Source organism: Pyrus communis, chromosome 4 (genome assembly GCF_963583255.1).
Source record: "Pyrus communis chromosome 4, drPyrComm1.1, whole genome shotgun sequence".
Classification (NCBI taxonomy): domain Eukaryota; kingdom Viridiplantae; phylum Streptophyta; class Magnoliopsida; order Rosales; family Rosaceae; genus Pyrus; species Pyrus communis.
Genome location: NC_084806.1, coordinates 7815862 through 7834066, shown reverse-complemented (window position 1 = coordinate 7834066; position 18205 = coordinate 7815862). Strand labels below are relative to the sequence as shown.

At 38.5% G+C, this 18205-nt stretch overlaps 2 protein-coding genes across 3 annotated transcripts; one reads left to right on the top strand and one right to left on the bottom strand.

The window, feature by feature from the left end:
• Nucleotides 1-4949: 4949 nt before the first annotated feature.
• LOC137731085 (OVARIAN TUMOR DOMAIN-containing deubiquitinating enzyme 1-like) lies at nt 4950-8592 on the top strand. The gene is made up of 10 exons (XM_068470161.1): nt 4950-5187; nt 5540-5710; nt 5795-5860; nt 5934-6017; nt 6155-6277; nt 6873-6925; nt 7043-7092; nt 7178-7278; nt 7794-8074; nt 8188-8592. Exons 2-9 carry the CDS (start codon nt 5543-5545, stop codon nt 8055-8057), a joined length of 909 nt encoding a protein of 302 aa, XP_068326262.1. The 5' UTR covers nt 4950-5187; nt 5540-5542; the 3' UTR covers nt 8058-8074; nt 8188-8592.
• A 359-nt stretch (nt 8593-8951) lies between these two features.
• On the bottom strand, nt 8952-16331 carry LOC137731882 (protein MEI2-like 4). 2 transcript variants are annotated; one of them, XM_068471127.1, is made up of 15 exons: nt 15649-16331; nt 15102-15174; nt 14891-14936; nt 13516-13830; nt 12814-13241; nt 12557-12715; nt 12270-12386; nt 12019-12170; nt 11802-11899; nt 11306-11695; nt 10542-11211; nt 10354-10438; nt 10181-10249; nt 9930-10109; nt 8952-9630 (listed from the first exon to the last, which is right to left on the bottom strand). In XM_068471127.1, exons 2-15 carry the CDS (start codon nt 15159-15161, stop codon nt 9472-9474), a joined length of 2928 nt encoding a protein of 975 aa, XP_068327228.1. In that variant the 5' UTR covers nt 15162-15174; nt 15649-16331; the 3' UTR covers nt 8952-9471. The 2 variants fall into 2 exon arrangements, with proteins under 2 accessions (XP_068327228.1, XP_068327229.1); XM_068471128.1 differs by lacking the exon at nt 15102-15174.
• Nucleotides 16332-18205: the final 1874 nt, after the last annotated feature.

The following is an 18205-nucleotide window of genomic DNA, read 5'->3' as shown; positions in this document are numbered from 1 at the left end:
AGAAGCCTATACATAGTATTATATATGTTTTTAAAACCAGTGGTTATTATGTTCAGAAAGAATTCGGGTTTTCAATATTATTATTAGTATAAATATAATTATGGTCCACTAACCTTTTCTGTTTTGCACCCTCTCAGGACATAGTGACGAAGAGTACAACCTGAGTGTCGAGGCATTTCCCTACGAGTTTGTTTGAGCCCAAAATATTATTTTAGGCCAAGCTTAAAGTTATTCTTTGCCCAGTAGCATTCGTCTAGAATCTTATTATAGGCCGTCCAGTCGAAGTCGGTCGAATCCTGTTGCAACAAGGATTTGTGTAACAACCCATCCCGATTTTATCGAATGTAGGGGTATTTTCGTGAAATTTGCACCTTGGGTTAGATATTTCTCTTTTAAATTTATTTTTGGGTCTTAATAGGTGTGCCCAAGGGGCCCACCTTTTGTTTGTTGTTCCCCGGGTCCAAGCATTTCACCTTTGTCTCTCATCTCCTTCTCCACGAACTCTCTTTCTGTCTCATTTCTATCTCTCTCCCTCTAGGTGCTCTTCTCTCCGACAAGAACACACACACACGCACCCATACATATATACACACAGCCATCACAAGGACTTCACCATCATCTTCATCTTTCTTTCCCTCACCTTCAGTATCCGTCTCGGCACTATGCATAATCACTATGCACTAGATCTTAAATGAGGTAAGTGCAAAGCACACCTAAATCTCCTTAGATCGTGCTTATTATTGTGTTTAGGTAGTATTTGAGTTGTTCTGATACGGTTTAAACACCAAAATAACTCGGGAAAATGTTTTCCAGATTTTCCAGCGAGGTCCGAAGGCTTTCGAGCCAATTTTCGGCCAAACCACGACTAGTTGGCCTGTAAGGAAGGTATCAATCTCTTCATCTCGCTAAGTATTACAATTTTCCTTTTTGAATCACCCAATTTCGTTGAGTATTGAAGAAGTTATATCAATTTGAATCTTACCAGTTGACAGCAACCTCCGAGGCTTTTGAGGTATTTTTCGACCAAACCATGGCGAGTTAGATGTCATGCGAGGTACCATTCTCTTCGTCTCGTCGAGTATTACAACTTCGTTTTTTGTCTCACTTGATTTCGTTGAGTTTTGACAAAGTTATAAATGTTTAAATTTGACTCAGTTTTTCGACGAAAAACCTCAAATTTCGGTGTTCTTCTACGGTTAGCTCCGATGAGCAGCAACCACACCAGGCCTTTGGGCCTTTAGCGTTGGCTCTCTTTACTAACCCAAGCTTTTTAGAACTCGGGCCTTAGGCCCGTTATCTTTTTAAACCCAACCCAAATCCTTTAATCTATTTATATTTATTTATTTAGTTTTATAAAAACCCAAACGGCTGCTGGGCCAGGCCTTCAGCCTAAGGCCCGTTAGGACCAAACCCAAAACCCTTAGAAGCTTAGGCTTTAGGGCCGTGTAGGAGCAAGTCTTCGGGCCTTTGCATTCAAGCCCAAACCCCAGGGCCTCCAGCCCGTTAACCCCTTGAAGCCCAAACCCAATGACCCTTTTATTTTCATTTATCTTAAAGCCTTAAACCCTTTTTCCCTTTTCGGCCGAGCCTTAAGTCTAAAACTTAAAACCCTTTGGACCCAAGCCCAAAGCTCAAGCCCAACTCAAATCCAACCCAAGCGTAGGGCCGTTAACTTTGACCCGGTCTGACCGTTGACCAGAGTTGACTTTGACTTTGATCAATCAACGTTGACTTTGACTTTGACCAGTCAACGTTGACTTTGACGGTTGACTTTTTGGGTTTCCGTCCGGGACCCCTTCTAAGATAATTTCGACGTCCTGAGCCCATTTCTAATGTCTGTTTTCCCAAAATAAATCTTTGAGTAGAGTTTGACTAAATGTACCCTTTATGTGCTTAGGGGCAATTTATTGTGGCATTCTGTCTCCACTAGTTTGCGTGGCTCTTCGACGGCTAAGTATCTATGAGTGGACCCCTTCTAAAAATGCATGTTTTGATAGTAGAAATGCATACATGAAAAACATGATTTGATGACTATGTTTTATGAAATGTTTTATGAGATAAACTGTTTGCTGAGGCTAGTTTGAATTATTATTATTTTTCCTATAACCTGTGTTCCTATATAATATCCGATGGATGACGATATGATATTTAGAACATGTTTAGAACACCTCGTTATAGTATAGATGATGGGTGACTTTATACTATGAAGTTGTTTTTCAATATATGTATGTTCAATGGTTTTGTTACCTAATGGTCCCTATTTCGCTACGGGACGTAGGGATATATTCCGGTCCTTCCCGGGTGACGGTTTGGTGCTGGCATAGGGTCTAGAATATGTTTACTCTAGCTATTAGCACAGGGACGGGAGCCGACATGGGGCCTGAAGTGTATTTTCCTCTGACTGTTTGTTAAGAGACGGAGAGCCGGCATGGGGCTTGGGGGTTATCGGACATTCACTAGTGATTATTATATATACAAGTTATGATTTGAGACATTGCACAACATGCTAGGTTTCGAAAAACCTATGTTTATCATGATATATATGTGTTTTCATAAAACCTAGGGGTTAGTACGTTGGTAACTATTTTATTATATATATATATATATATATATATCAACTTGGTCTACTCATATTTGTTTTGCGCCCCTTTCAGGACTTAGAATCGAGGCATACAATCCCAGCGTCAATGCACTTCCGCATTGGCATATTCGAGTCATCTCTGTGTAGGATCCATCCTTTGTTTCATTCAATTTTATATTATTTCTTTTAGTGTTATAGTTAGTTGTATGCTCTAAACACGTTCCTTAAATGCATATTTATTATTCTTTTATATTTATAAGCCTTATATACCCCTTGTTTTCAGCATTTGCACTCAATAAATGGCTTTCGTCACCCTCGGGTGTCGGCCAACACGTGCTTATCCTGGTATTCGGGGAATATCGGGATCAGGGCGTGTCAATTGGTTTAGATAAGGGTGAGGTAGTTGAACCCTAGTGAAACAAGGAGTCTTAAAGTTGAATATGCTTAGTATTAGGGGATGAATCTAGTTCGTTATGGAGCTTGGTTCAAAGTCCTATTGGAGCTAGGATTGGTTGAACCCTAATCAGATTGGGTTGAGGAATTCTAATCCGAATACATTTCTAGTTCGGCCATGAAGAGGGTTTGCTACAATAAATAGATACGAGAGTCCATCATTCAAAGCCCCTTCAAAATCAACACACAAATTGCCATGTGCAAAGCTTCTCAACAACCTTTGAGATTTCACCCTCTTCCCTTTTCTTCCCACTATCACATCTTCAGTTTGGATAAACAACGCTGCTTCGAGGCTGACTGGTTATTATCTAAGTCTCGATCGACAAGGATTTTCGAGTCCTTGTTGGTAGAGGTCATCTCATTAGTCTTCTCAGAAAAGTGAGGTGTTATCAGGTTACTAGGCTCGACACATTGAAAGCTGAGTTTTATTTTATGATTGGGTATTCACAAGTGCGTTTTAGAATTCGACATTCTGACGGCCAAACCACATTTACCATCAAGACATTTATCTTATTCGAGTATTTATGTCTGTATAGTTTAGTGCCAGTTCGGTGTGCTTATACTTTTACGAATATAATTACCTTGACCGAACCCGGCACTAACAATTTGTGAACTTCGCAGGACTAGCAGTTTTGTCTTCAAGCTCTAGAATCCGAAGGCCGAGATGTGTTCCTTCCTCGGCCGCAGTTATAAGATCAAGAAGTCAGCAGCGTGCTCAATGCGACATCAACATATTTTACTCCCCAGCCGAACTCGGCCGTCGAGTTGGCACCCCCTGCACATAACCGAATGACTTAGTTAGCTTATTAGTTACTTGGCCTGCTCGCCACGTAGGCTTGATAGTTTTTAGGGTCAACATAGTGACTTAGCGATCTTCCATTTGTGTATGATTTCCTTATGATGTTTTGTAAATTTGAATTCTTATCTACTCTCGTACTTCTATGTTAATAGTGTGATCTGGACATAATTGCGTGTCTTTTGTTTCGGAATCTTATTTATTGTCTTTCAGCATTTGGATATTCAGAATCGTTGTTATTTGTTTATGACTTTTGATATTCAGGTTCTTATATATTCTTGAGTATGTATGATTTTATGGATTTTGTCACTTTCGAGTGTTGGCCATCATGTGTCATCCTGGTATCATTAGGATATCTGGGTTGGGGCGTGTCATATGGCATAGAGGAAGAATTTTTTTATCAGTTTGGTGCAATAATTTTTGTTCAATTTCAATGCAGGAACTTAAAAAGAAGTTTGGTGTTTATGATATAATTATCTCAATCTTTTTTTTTTTTTTTTTGTCACAACTTCATTCCCCTCTTTTGATTAAAATTTTCCATTCCACTACAAAAATGAACTTTTCTCTCATTAATTATATTATTTTTTGTCCAATTTCTTTCATACTTAAAGGCTCATGCTAACTTCGATTTCTGACTCCACCATTGAAGTAAACCTAGTAACAAAATTAACGACAAAAACCACAGTACCCCAAGTGACAATGATCATAAATCATACACTTGTGACCTTTTCGGTAAAGAAAAAATTTGGTAATTTAGAGAGTAAAAGTACATTTTATTTTATAAAGTGATATTTGAGAGAGGATTTCAACTAAGCCACTAGGAATGAACTAGTTACAATTACTTTACTTGTATGTAATTGAACATGAAACTCTTTTAAAGTGAAACTTTTAATAAATTATCTGCTACTTCACAGTTGAATGTTAATTTTCGTACCAACATTATAAACATTGTACTAAAAATATGAAAGGATAGAGTTCTACTCTTGAAAATATCTTTATTATTCCTTAAATAAATAATACCAAACCACGCCTGAAAAGTACAATTAAAGAAATGGATGGGCATGAAATTGAAGCATGCATGTAAATTTATGTGGTGAAGTGAATGCGTGACGAAACCCGTAAAAACAAGTCGTCGAAGGTAGAAAACTGACATCCCAAACAGAAAGAAAACGTCACTAAACTCAACACGCTGGACTCCAACGCGAAGCGAATCGGTTTCCCAATTCCTTCTTGGTACTGCTAGTGCTAGGCATCAATCGTCAAGTAAAATCCAGAGAAGAAGCAGACGGCTGTCACTCCACTTCCATATTCCAATTCGATCCCACACCCTGAGCGCACGACGCCGTTTCACCTCTCGGTATGCCCCTATACACTGATATGTCAGCTTCGTTGTATTCACCTCAATTTTACTTCTTTACTGCTAATTTCAATTGTATCCCGCCAGTAGATTCTTGGGTTTTATTGGGTTTTAGCCACAAATCATGAGAACCCCTGTTTCTTTCTTTAATTCTTGTTTTTGATCAATTGATTTAGACTAACAAATTTACAGAATGCTGGAAAAAAGAGTTCAAACTTTTGATTGGTATTGGAATCTTGGTAGTATTGGGTGTTCAATTACGATTGAAATTTGGATAATTGAAGTGATGGAAGAATTAGGGTACGGATTTTTTTGAAATGTGAGTGTTGTTTGTTGCTGTTTGTGTGAATAGAGAATGCAGAATCAGGATGGGGTCCAAGTCGATGGGGAAGTGGAGTCTGCAGCATCGGTTGCAACACCCGAGTTTGATGAGTGGGCAAATTTTGGGGACCAAGATATCATGCAGCAGCACTCTGCGATTCGAGCCGAGGAGGCTGAAAAAATTCCCTTCCTGGGGAACAAGGCAATAATCGAAACTACTGACCTACCATTTAGTTAATTTCGTGCAATCGGGTTTTGACCCTTTTGTTATGTGATAAATCTACAGGAACCTCTATCATCACTGGCGGCTGAATATCAATCGGGCAGCGCTATCTTGTTGGAGAAAATAAAGGTTTTCTTTCATTTTTTCTAACATTTACCCATATGGGATTCTTATGGAACTAATTATAACTATCCTTATGCAGGTTCTTGGTGAACAATATGCTGCTATTCGGCGTACACGGGGAGATGGCAACTGCTTCTTCCGAAGCTTTATGTTTTCGTACCTTGTATGTCCTTGTATATATACTCCTTGAAACTGCTTTGATTTTTGTATAATGGGGTGTCTAACTGTTAGCTTCCTGCTGGATGTAAGTATGTATTCTGGTTTTTTTTGCTGTTAACAATATCTGAGCTGTCTAAATAGGAGCATATTTTGGAATCACAAGATCAAAGTGAGGTTGACCGTATCAAGGCCAATGTTGAACAATGCAGAAAAACACTTCAAAGCTTGGGTTATGCAGACTTTACTTTTGAGGATTTCTTTGCGGTAACTCTTTTATTTTCATACTTACACTTTGTATAATTGGTTCAATCATTTCTTTTTCGTATTACGCTGATGCATTTCTGATATTGAGTAAAGCCACCGACTTTATGTGTTAACCCTTTTTGTTTTCAACATGGTTTTACGCTGTTGAGATGAATAAGAGTTTTGTATGATCAACTATTGGAAGTCACTGATGATTTAAACGTTATATGTGATATCTCTGCACCATGTATTTTATGCATATAGTGCATGGAAGCACATATATCTTGTTGACATATGGGATTTCAATGGCTCCAGCATTACATCATTTTTTATTAACGTTCTACCACTTAAATATACTAAAGCTAATAAATGCATGCTTTGAGAGGTGATTATAGGATCTAGAATCTGGTTGTCATCTCATAAAGTGTGCTTATAAGGCCGTGGTCCCAATACATGTGGGTGATACATACAGTACAGAAGTATCACCATATTGTTCCAGTTAGTTGCATTTATTCCTGTTCACAAAAACAAGAATTGACCAGACTATAAAAAGTCTCGAATATATAACTCTTAAAAGAATGCTATGATTTCTAACTCCAAGTCGGAAAAATTTCAGTTATTCCTTGAGCAGCTGGACAGTGTTCTTCAAGGAAATGAAGAATCTATAAGGTGCGGATAGTTCTTTTACTTTGGACATTTTTTGGCAATTGAAAATCGGAAGTAATTTGATGCTAGTTCTGAGCTGTGTGCATAACCGCCACAAACATGATTTTCTATTTCTTGCAGTCATGATGAACTCATACTTAGGAGCCGAGATCAGTCAGTATCTGATTATGGTGAGTGGCTTTATATGACACAATTCTTAAGTGTGCTATTTTATCTCTCTATTACTTGACACACCTGACATATTTGGTTGGTTAGTTGTGATGTTTTTTAGATTTGTTACCTCGGGTGAAATCAGGAGACGCTCAGAGTTTTTTGAGCCCTTTATATTGGGATTGACCAATGCAACCGTAGAGCAGGTTTGTTCAATGAAATTTGTTCAGCCATCTCTCAGTGCATGATTTTATTTATTCTTGATAGAGATTGTTCAAGTTATTTTCTTTGAGGTACCACACTATGTTTCTTGGGAAAGAACATGAAGATGATTAAACCATATTAATATAACAAATAGTGATGTATTTTCAATATATCTTGTGAAGAAATGGTGGTCCCTTTGCTTCTTATCTACATTCTGTGTCGGGCCGTGGTGCTAATTTTGTGATCTGCATTAAATTACTAAGGGATCGTTTGGAAGTGCTTTTAAAATGATTGAAAGCACTTTTGGAGAAATGTTTTTGGGTTCCAAAATCACTTGCATTTTTGCTAAGGATTGCTTCCAAAGGCTCTTCCAAACGAGCTCTTAAGTCTTGCGTGGTTGCAAGTCAAGTCAGTCTCATGGAGATGGTTTATTTCTGCGAATCACTTTGAGATTTCCATGGTTTATTTGATCTCTCTCCCTTTGTCTCCTTATCATATGTGCTTTGTCTTCATATAGTTTTGCAAATCGTCAGTGGAACCGATGGGTGAAGAAAGTGACCATGTGCACATTACTGCCCTGTCAGATGCACTGGGTGTGCCAATCCGTGTAGTGTACCTTGACCGTAGCTCATGTGATAATGGTGGTGTTAGCGTGAATCATCATGATTTCATTCCTGCTGGAAGTGATGCTCTAAAAGCTAGTGAGGGCTCTGAGAAAGTCAGTCCCTTTATTACCTTGCTTTATCGCCCAGGTCACTACGATATTCTCTACCCAAAGTGATGCTCTCACCTGTTCCTGTAAGTACATCTTTGCATTGTTTATTAGAATGTTGAAATCTTAGCTTATGTGCTGCAGCTTATCGTTATCCATTTTGGGGTGGGGTTAAGTTGAGTTTGTTTATACCTTACAGGCAATTGGCAATGTCCGGGTTAGTGATCGAGACAAGCTGAATGTGCTGACAAGAGTTTGATGCTATAAGGTAAAGGGCCGAAGCTCTCATTTAGTTGGAGAATGTAACTTTGCTCTGAACTGTTAAAAGTGAGTTTAGGACTGCCAACATTTGCCTGAAAAAATTTCCTAATCAGTTTAGGACTGCCAACTGTAAACGAGCAGGACGTAGTTTCATCATCGATAAGAAATTACAATTTAAAAAGTGACTGTTTCTTCTGTAATGGATGTTTGCAATTTAAAAAGTAACTGTTGTTTTGATTCTGTAATGGATGTTTCTTCATTCATACGCATGCTTGAGGGTTCACTAAGTTAACTTTATGCCCTAATCATATTAATTCAAGGTCTTAGCTTTTTGTGAAATTTACGGTTATGTTGTAGATGTGTATCGGAAGAGTGTTTCTTCACATATGCTGTATCCAAATTTCAATTTCATACGACGAAAACATTTGGAAAATAAATAAGTGATGGTTGACGAATAACTGCTGTATCTTGAGATTAACCCTAAACTGTCCCGGGCAAGGCAAATTTTGTTGAATCAGTGGTAACTTTCGCGCTGCGGATAGTGAAAGAGAGATATACAAGCCAAAGTACTCAAACCCAACGTGAGTTGAGTACTTCGACTTGTCAATGTAGAACGTTCATCGCAAGCAACCACCAGTCGCCTCGATGTGCGAGTGAACGGCCGTCGATGAGCGATTGGCAGTTTCCGATGAATTATACGAATACAAGAATAATGAGTTTTGATTATTCAAAAATAAAAATTATACACTCATATATTAATAGTTACATATGTGCTCCCCAAAAGAACTAAATAACACAAACCAGAAAAGAAAAAGTACAAAACGGAGCAGTTATTAACCTCATCAAACCGCAGTTTACAATCTCTTCTTCCAGCTCAGAAACTCCTATACATAGAAAACATTTTTGTTTCTCTTAAAGTAAATACTCTTAAGATCATCCAAAATTTCGACGCTCCAGCCGATGCTCCTTTTCTTCTTTTCGTCTTTTGTCCTAACTGTTTCAGAATTTAAAAGAAAAATGGTGAAAAAAAAAACTGGAAAATCGCTTAGTTTTGGCTAAGCATTCGTCCTCTTAAGGTTTCAACGGGCTTGTAAAAACACCGCAAGATCTTTCCTTGGCCCTCTCTTTAGCCACCCAAAATATGCGTCGCCAAAGATTCAGGGTGGAAGCAAATTAGAACTTCTGTACTGTAAGGTTAGTGCCTGCAAAAAATATGCGGCGCTTAGTCTGATTCCTTAGCAGAACCTGCAGATGTCTCTCCGCTGTAAGAATGGTCCTCGTCTCCAAAACTTGGTGGACTTCCTACATGGCACTCCTCGTGGGTGACTGTTCGAGCTTTTCCAGGTCTTGTGCGAACATTAACCCCCATTGGGAAGGGCACCTGTTGATCAAGAACTGTCAGCATGTAATCTCCCCATCTCACATATTACTGTTATTCTCTTATTATTATTTGGATATATTTAAGGGAAGTGAATCAGCCTTTTTTGGCTTCTCACACACCCTTCTTCAATTCTAACCACTGGATTGAATAAATCAAATGGAATCAACGGCCAAGATTAAACAAGGGTGTGTAAAAAGCTAAAAACGGGGTGTTCATCATTTCCCTATATTTAAAATTTGAAGTTGCTCCATTTACTTCCATTTGAACCGAGTGTGTGAGTTCTGTCACCATCAGCATACCTGATCACCGGCATTTGGGCCACCAGTATTGAAGAGAATGGGACGACATCGCTTATCCTCATTCATCAAGCTTGAGTTCTGGAAATGTGCTATCAGAGCAGCTTTTCCCTGAATTCGAGCATATGCAAGTGATGCCACCTTCTCACTGTTGAACTTCTCCCATTTCTTCCCGTTGAATGACTGAAAAAATTGGACACTTATTTAACTTTGCATATTTGTTTTATCATCTTAAAGCTTTACAGAAAACAAACCTGATAAAATGGAACGATCATTTGAGGATCGGTCATATTGATGAACGCATATCCCACATTGCATTTGTTCTGCAACAGATATGAAGACCATGTTCATCATACTGCTACAACTGTGAAATTAATATATCTGAAACCATATCACAGAAAAATAAGCCAGACATGAAGTCACTTGCCTTAAAATCAATTGGTAAATAAATGAAATCATAAGTTCCTCGATGGCGATCATCGATTGCAGCCAATAGCATCTTTGAAGTATACCTGTCGATTCAAACACATTGATCCGAGAATTATTTAAGTGCCAAGAAAGTAAAAAAAGAGCCATTAACAAAGATGAACTTTCTTTCTATTCAGAGTCGCTTACTTGTTGGGAATGTTCTTTAACATAAGTGTTGTTCGGTTGTCTTCTCCTCGCATGATGCGATCAACATCAAGTTCATACTGCTTTTTATTGTCACCTTGATTAACACTGCCTTCATTTCTACGACTTCTTGCACGCTCAGTAGGCGGATCAAAGGCATTCATCATGGGAATCATCTGGCCCCTTCCAGGAAACATCATGCACCTCTGATGATGGGCTTGCAGTCCTGCATTTTTGTGGGCAATTGGCAGGTCCATGCTGTTTCCACCAACATGGGGGAACATGTTATGAGAAACAAATTCCATTGAATGTGGTGAGTTATTTGAGATTCTCATATTCCCAAGAGAGCCTGGATGAAGCCCAGATGCCTCGGGGGATTCTCCTCCATATGATTGTCGTCTGTCCCACAGAGAAGGAATTACCACTGGTGCTGACCCCACATGATGGTTATGTATAGGCAAACCTGGGTTTAACATGTGAGATGGTGCTCTAGGAAGTCCATGAACACGTGTTGGGGGATGGACTGCAGAAATGGGACGAGCTGAAGAAAGTCCATTGGCAAATGATGGTGAGTTCGGCCATATCATTCCAGGAGGCTGAGGGTGATAGGAGTTGTTCCATGCATATTGATGTCCAGGAATAGGGCAGCTAACATTACCCGTAGAGCCAAAAACTGAGGAAGAGAGCGTAAACAGAGGATCAAGATAAGAAAACTTTCAATCCGAAGAAAAATAAAGGAGTGTGCAGTTTGTTAATCATCCACTTACCACCTTCATTTAGTTCAATTGAGTGCCCCTTGGAGCCTACTTTGGGGAAGTTCCTGTTATCAATTCTTTCTGGTGGTCTGGCATTGATACTTGCAGATACATTGCCCGGTGAACTGCAGTTGACTGACTTAGTTAGACCATCATGATACTCTGGAAGTGAATGAGGATGGAAGGCTGGCGAGCCATGGATGTCAAACTTCAACAAGCCTGGTGAATGAACGGACTCAGCAAAGCCAGACTGATTCCCAACTGATTCAGCTCTCAGAGCAGTAGGTAAGCTGTTAGGAACGCTAGAAGAGACCCCATAGTGGAATGCATTTTCAAGGGACGCAGCTTGTGTTGCAGCATGTACAGCCATGATACTTCCATTATCTGTGCAACTGGATGTAACTGATCCATGTGGAACTGGGCTTGTTAACGACTCATTATGAGACCAAATAAAGCTAATATGTGCTTCTAAACTAGATCTGACGAGGATTTTTAGACAAATACTTACCAGAAAATCCAGTGATAGCGTCAGGAGGGCAAGTCTGCTGCAAATACAGGCCACATTCATCTTGCTCTAACAAATCAGGAGATAAATGTATCCCCAAGCTGCAATGCGAAAACAGAAGATGAAAAGAAAATTAGTGATTTTCTAACACTGCTCGAGTAAAAAGAAACGCAGAAAATAAATACAGGCAATGAATCAAAGTTATTGTGTAGGACAATACCTCCGTCTTGCACCTCCAGGACGGCTTGGCTCAAGCTTAATTTGCTTCCCAGCAATTTCACTGTTGTTTAAGGCATTAAGAGCAGCGTTTGCAGCTCTAATGTCATAAAATTCAATAAATTTATGATGACTTCTGCTTGGGGTTTCACGGATCTGTAATCCAGGTTCAAGAATGACAATGCAAGAATGACAATGCATTAGAACTTATGCTTTTGCCACGAACAACTATAACAAATGGAAAAACATATTCACCTCTTTGATTTCTCCATATACACCAAAAACCTGGTATAATTCATCATTTGAAACAGAAGAATCCAGGTTAAATACTACAAGGGTGCCCTGATTAACATCTTTCTCAGAAGAGTTGTCCTGACAATAGATAACCCACGTAATTAGCCATATAAAATGTGCATGCATGATATAAAGCGATTTATAGATTACCAATAAAATTCTCCTATGTAACAATAATCATGAAAAATACTGACTTCTCAAAGGAACCACATGCCCAGATCTAGAGGGATAACATTGTGGGAACTCACCTTTGGAATCGAGTAATGTATGTCAAGCTTCCGGCGCCTCAATGGTTTATTCTGCAGTGATTTCATCGCATTACGAGCTGCTCTAATGTCATAAAAGGATATCATAACAAAACCGCGATGCTTGCAGGCTGTATAAAGAGTGCAAATGTCTCCATATTGCTGCATATTCCAGTTATCAAAATTTCAGTACTCAATGGCCAAAGAATATGTAATGCTGAAAATAAATACAAATCCCACAACTACGACATCCAGCATACCTCAAACAGGGTTCTCAACTCAGAATCTTCAATGTTACTGTTTATATTTCTCACGAACAACGTCCGGGAAGGATGTTCACCATAAGGGTGTTCACCAATTACTGAACCGTTGCATGGCAGACCATTAGAAACTTCTCCAGGATACTCAGAGTCCTTTAATCCAGCTGCCAAACCATCATCTCCCAAATCCATCCCTCCAACACTGCTAAAAAGGTCCAACTCCTCCATATCATCCCTAGCACTGAGTTGGACCGTATAGTCAAGTCCATCAGTAACTCCAGAAAGCAACTCGTCATCATTAGGGAGGAGGTTTCCGATGGTTTGGGCCTCAATTTCTTCAAGGGATTCAAACACTTCCTCTTCATCATAGTGGGAGGCAACCGTATCAACAGAATGGCCATATAGTACATTGTTCGACGATAATCTTACTGCATCAGAAAATTTTCATTTTCAACAAAAATCACATAGAAAGTAAGCAACGAAACTGAATCAATCAAAGAATCCACAGCCTAGAACATAGTTGATACAGCAGAATGGCAATATTGTTTGACAATATTCTCACTGCACCGGAAATTCAACAAAAATCATATGGCAAATTTGCAATGAAACTGAAGCCACCAAAATAACTACAGCACATAACACATAATAGCTCGCACTGGAAACAGAACTGCACAGAAGGAATACTGAAGTCAGAAGACTTACACTTCCTACTCATTAGCTCCGACAATGAACTTGAGAAAAGGCTACTCTCATACTGAGCTCCCATCATATCGACTTTACCACCTTCTCCAAAATAAGATGCTGTTGCAACATTTACATTAGATCTTGCTCCTGAATCATGGTTCATGGTTCTTGACAAATTCAAGGAATGACTTAAGGCTCTCTCTGCTCCCACTGCTTGTCTATTGAAGACAGGATGCACTTTCTGGTCTCGCATAATGAAAGATTCAGAATGGTCCAGAGACTTCACTGTCTGACACTTCTCCAGAGACGATGAAGCGAGTGACTTCTTACTAGCTGTTCACAAGATTAGAATCAGTACTTGCTCCTTAATAGAAGCGAAACTCATTGTCAAAATGAAAGGGCATAACATATAAACTTCTTTTTTCCAGGTACAAAAAGGGGGCGGACAGCTCTAATTCATACAGATGGTATTGATTCAGGAATTACTACATAATTACCCATGAATTATCCCAATAGAACTAAAGTTATTAGTTGTGATCGAACTTAGGATTGAGGGGACACTCTGTGACAACCTATTTTGATTATAGGCTATTAGGCATGAATATGAAAATTTCTAAATGTGTTAACGAGATTGAAAACATGGACTCTTCCTAATCAATAATATTAGATTCGTGGGAGAAAGACGTTTCAGAAAAGGCAAAAGGTTATGAAATAAATATTATCCACACCCAGAATCTCATATGGAATCCACTCAACATTGCAGATCTACAACTAATTAGCTGAACAGAAAAATTGATACTGCAACCATCCTCTCATTCATTCCTCCACTCCTTATCTTTATCACTGTAATCATACATTTCATCTTGTGGATCAACACCATCAAGTCGTGCTCATCACCACTCCCATTGCCTGCTCAAAATTCAGAACTATTTCTCTTAACAACAAAACAGACCCTCACACTGGAATCCCTATCAACACCCCATATCCCGTATCTCTTTTCAGGAAAGGTAAGAATAACTTCTGAAAACTAGAGGTCAATCCAGTTACTGAATAAGTAACTAAGATGATTACTGGCACAAAATTAATATTCGGCATGAACACAAATGGAAACTTTTGGTTGAAATGGTAATAAAAAGCAGTAACGGAAACTTCTTGACAGGTTGGATGCCAAGAAAATAACAGACGTTTATAACTGTCAGGTAATTTCTCACAGCTGTGGATTAATTGAGATGGCATCTTAGTTCAACAATCTTATGGTAGTTTCTTTTCACCAAAAATAAATATTCTTACAATTAATTATTAACGCCCTCTAACCGAATGGTTTAACAAGTTTGATAAGAATTAAAACGGTGAGACTGCAAACAAATGCAAGTTATAGATTGGTGGTACTGACCATGATTATCAGGCAAGTTATCTGACTTCCAAAATCCAACCTGCCTCTGCCAAAATTTTCAACACAGAGAATAAATAAAACTAGAACTCAATGAAGAAAAATGAACTAATAAAGCAGTTCTTGTTAATATGATAAAACTTCACATTCTGTAATCGACGCTCAATTTTACTGCAGATGGGAACAGAAGGATGCACAATTGTTGGTTCCTTACCTCATCGGAGAAGAACGACGAGGAGGACAAACCCTTAAGGTCCATTATATCAGATGGCATGACGAAAATTATACTGCACAAACCATATATATATTTCAAAAAAATTCAAAAAAAAATTCAAAAAGAAATTAAAAAAAAAAAACCCTCCATCTCCAGCAGCCACGTCCAAAAACTTACTCAAAATTATCCTTCCATCATTAAAAAATAAATCTAGCACGCCAAAAATCACAACAAACTTTGACAATTTTGATACGCTTCTTGGAATTACGGTGAATTTATAAGCTGGAATTTGAAGAGAAAACAATCTACAAGTGGAATGAGCTCAAGATCTCGAACAAAAGAAGCTAAATTATGAAAAATTTAGCGAAATCCAAACCGCATTTAATAAAATATAACTAAGAATCCTAAACAATCACACAATTCATTTAGTACCAAATCCGCGAGAAATTCACACGAAGATCAGCGAGATCACGAGCAACAATAATTAAACAAATTAAAAGGAAAATTAAATCACTCAGGCGAAAATTGGAGGCGGAATTCAGCTCACCTGTGAAGTTGCTGAGCCGCCGACGTAATCGATCAGACGACGAACAGACGAAAGCGGACTTCGAAATCACAATTGGAGTAAGAAATCGATGCCGGACACCAGACGGAGGAACACACAGAGAGAGAGAGAGAGAGAGAGAGAGGGAGAGAGGGAGGAGAGAGGAGAATTTAAACCGAGGATGCAGAAGAGGAGGGAGAGACGAGGAGGATATAAAAAATGGAATAAATTACGGCATAAGGCAAGGGGATTGGAGAAGGGATCATCTAGGCATCTGTGCCGTGTAAGATCCTCTTAAGCTTCTTTGATGCTCTTTTTCCCTGCATTGCACGCCAACCATTTTTTTTCTTCTTTTCTTTATGCCTTCTTCGTTCTCCTCGCTGCACGTTTTCTCCTCCCTCTCCTGCTCTTTCAGCTCCGCCGGTCGTCGGAATCTATGGAATTCTCCGGCGAGATGCGGAGCCCTCCCGCCAGAGAGAGAAAGAGATGGATTTTTTGTGGCCCTTTTTGCTGGGGAGCGTGGTGTTTGGATTCTTCTGTTTTTTTTTTTTTCCGGGCAGACGGAAGAGAAATAGAAAACCGGACGCACTTGGACCAGGCTCCTAAAAACACGAGAGAGAATTTTGGGGGGAGGTGGCCGTTAAAACTGTTTAACGGCGTTAAATCCCAATCCGTTGTGTGGCCTCGGTAAAGGAGGGGCCTTGCTGGGATTGGAAACTCTTTCTCTGTCTCGATGACACGCTGGCAAGAAAAGGCTTTGAGTTTGTGTAGAGCCGGTCACTTGTGAAATGACGAAATGCCCTTCCGTTTTGAGATTGACTGTAGAAACGGCTATTACTTTTTAGGTAATTTAGTTGGACGGGGTCCACATGGAACAGACAGGCGTTTGGGCCCAGGGCCTGGATGGTAATTTCGAAAGAATACTTACATATAATGTACAAATAATGCTACACTTATTATATATTTTATATTATAATTATCTCTCTAATAGAGATAGGATAAATTGACACATGTGGGTTCAACTTTATGAGAGAGGTAATACAAAAATGATAGTAGTAGCATTTTTTATAATAGAGATCTATTATTATGACGTCATCGACTGATAATATAATCTTCTGCACATAATATTGTCGTATTAGTGTTTCAGAAAAAAAAAACATTGAATTATTGATTGAAGACGTGATGATGGCATTGTGTGGATTACATGTCAATCCTTTATGATTTAGGACACAATTGAAATGCTTTGTGAATATCATTTAATTTATACTAAATAAGTATAATTAAAACTTGTCTAATATTGTTAAACTAACTACATTGTGATAGAAGGTAGGTTGATGGATTAGGATTAGAATAGTACATAATTATTTTTCTAATGAATAGTAAAAGTTTTTTTTTTTTTGGTCCATATAAGACCCATAATGAGATTCACAATTGCTCTCTAAACTTTCATCACAATTTAAATTTGGTCTCGAAACACGTATTTAGAATTAAACGAGACTCACATGTGTGACATATCATTATACTAACACATTTTTGCCAAAAACTTTAATGGATAAATTAATAGTGCATTTTTTTGTTATATTCACGAACCTCAAAATATTTCATGATCAATTTATCAAAGCATCATAAATCGACCACGAAATGTTTTGAGAATTAATTTTTTATCATAATACTTGTGAATTATACAATGCTTTAAATTATTAATCATAAGAATTGTTATTGACACTTTAAAAATCTTATTCTATACTCTAAACTTTCTATATTTGAAAAGAAAAGTATCAAACTTTCTATATTTGGAAAGAAAAATACACTTATGAAAAGTGTAACATGAGATTTTTAGAATGTCAATAACACTTTCTTAATCAACGTCATGAATTGACAGAAATCTTAACATCACAAGTAATATGAATTGGTTGCATCCACTTCGGGTTGGGTTCGGTAGCAAACGGGACACACACACTCTTTCCCTCACCTGGAGATGCGTGCGCGGTTTAAACAATGGCTGTCGTAGTGGGGAAACTGACCTGCTGCAACGTGAAACACGCTGTTATTTTCCGTTTCTGGATGAGAAACCCACTTTCCGATATTGATAGACACGCGGCCAGCTCGCATTGGATGGAGTTGTTTTATTTGTTTGCAAAACGCAATCAGGATTCGCTTTACCCGATAACATGGCGGCAGTTGTAACGGCAGTTAAGTGCCATTTAGGACAAACCGAAAAATGAGATATCTCTGCTTGGTGATGTAACAGGACGCGAACAATGCGTCATGAGTCGACGCGTGTACTCCGATGCGTTGGGCTATCATTCGTTGATGGGAGATTACTAAGGAGCCCCTGTAGAAAGTCTGATTAGTGAAACATAAATTGTGGCTGGGTTGGTCCCTCTCCCAGATAAAAGTCTTTGGTAGAAATGCCACTTTCATGATCAAGTAGAATTTTGGATTATCGTGACATCTTTGATTAATGATATATTTATAAAACGAGATATATTAATGAATGATATAATATTTAATGACATGTAAAGTCATTGTAGCGATTTACAAGTCACGTTACTTTCTA

Coding starts and splice junctions, on each gene's coding strand:
- LOC137731085 (XM_068470161.1), top strand. CDS start 5,543: ATGCAGAATCAGGATGGGGTCCAAGTCGATGGGGAAGTGGAGTCTGCA. Junction 7,093..7,177: donor TCAGTCAGTATCTGATTATG/GTGAGTGGCTTT, acceptor TTGGTTGGTTAG/TTGTGATGTTTTTTAGATTT. Junction 7,279..7,793: donor CCAATGCAACCGTAGAGCAG/GTTTGTTCAATG, acceptor GTCTTCATATAG/TTTTGCAAATCGTCAGTGGA.
- LOC137731882 (XM_068471127.1), bottom strand. CDS start 15,161: ATGCCATCTGATATAATGGACCTTAAGGGTTTGTCCTCCTCGTCGTTC. Junction 13,831..14,890: donor TAACTTGCCTGATAATCATG/GTCAGTACCACC, acceptor TCTTGTGAACAG/CTAGTAAGAAGTCACTCGCT. Junction 12,171..12,269: donor TATATGGAGAAATCAAAGAG/GTGAATATGTTT, acceptor CCTGGATTACAG/ATCCGTGAAACCCCAAGCAG.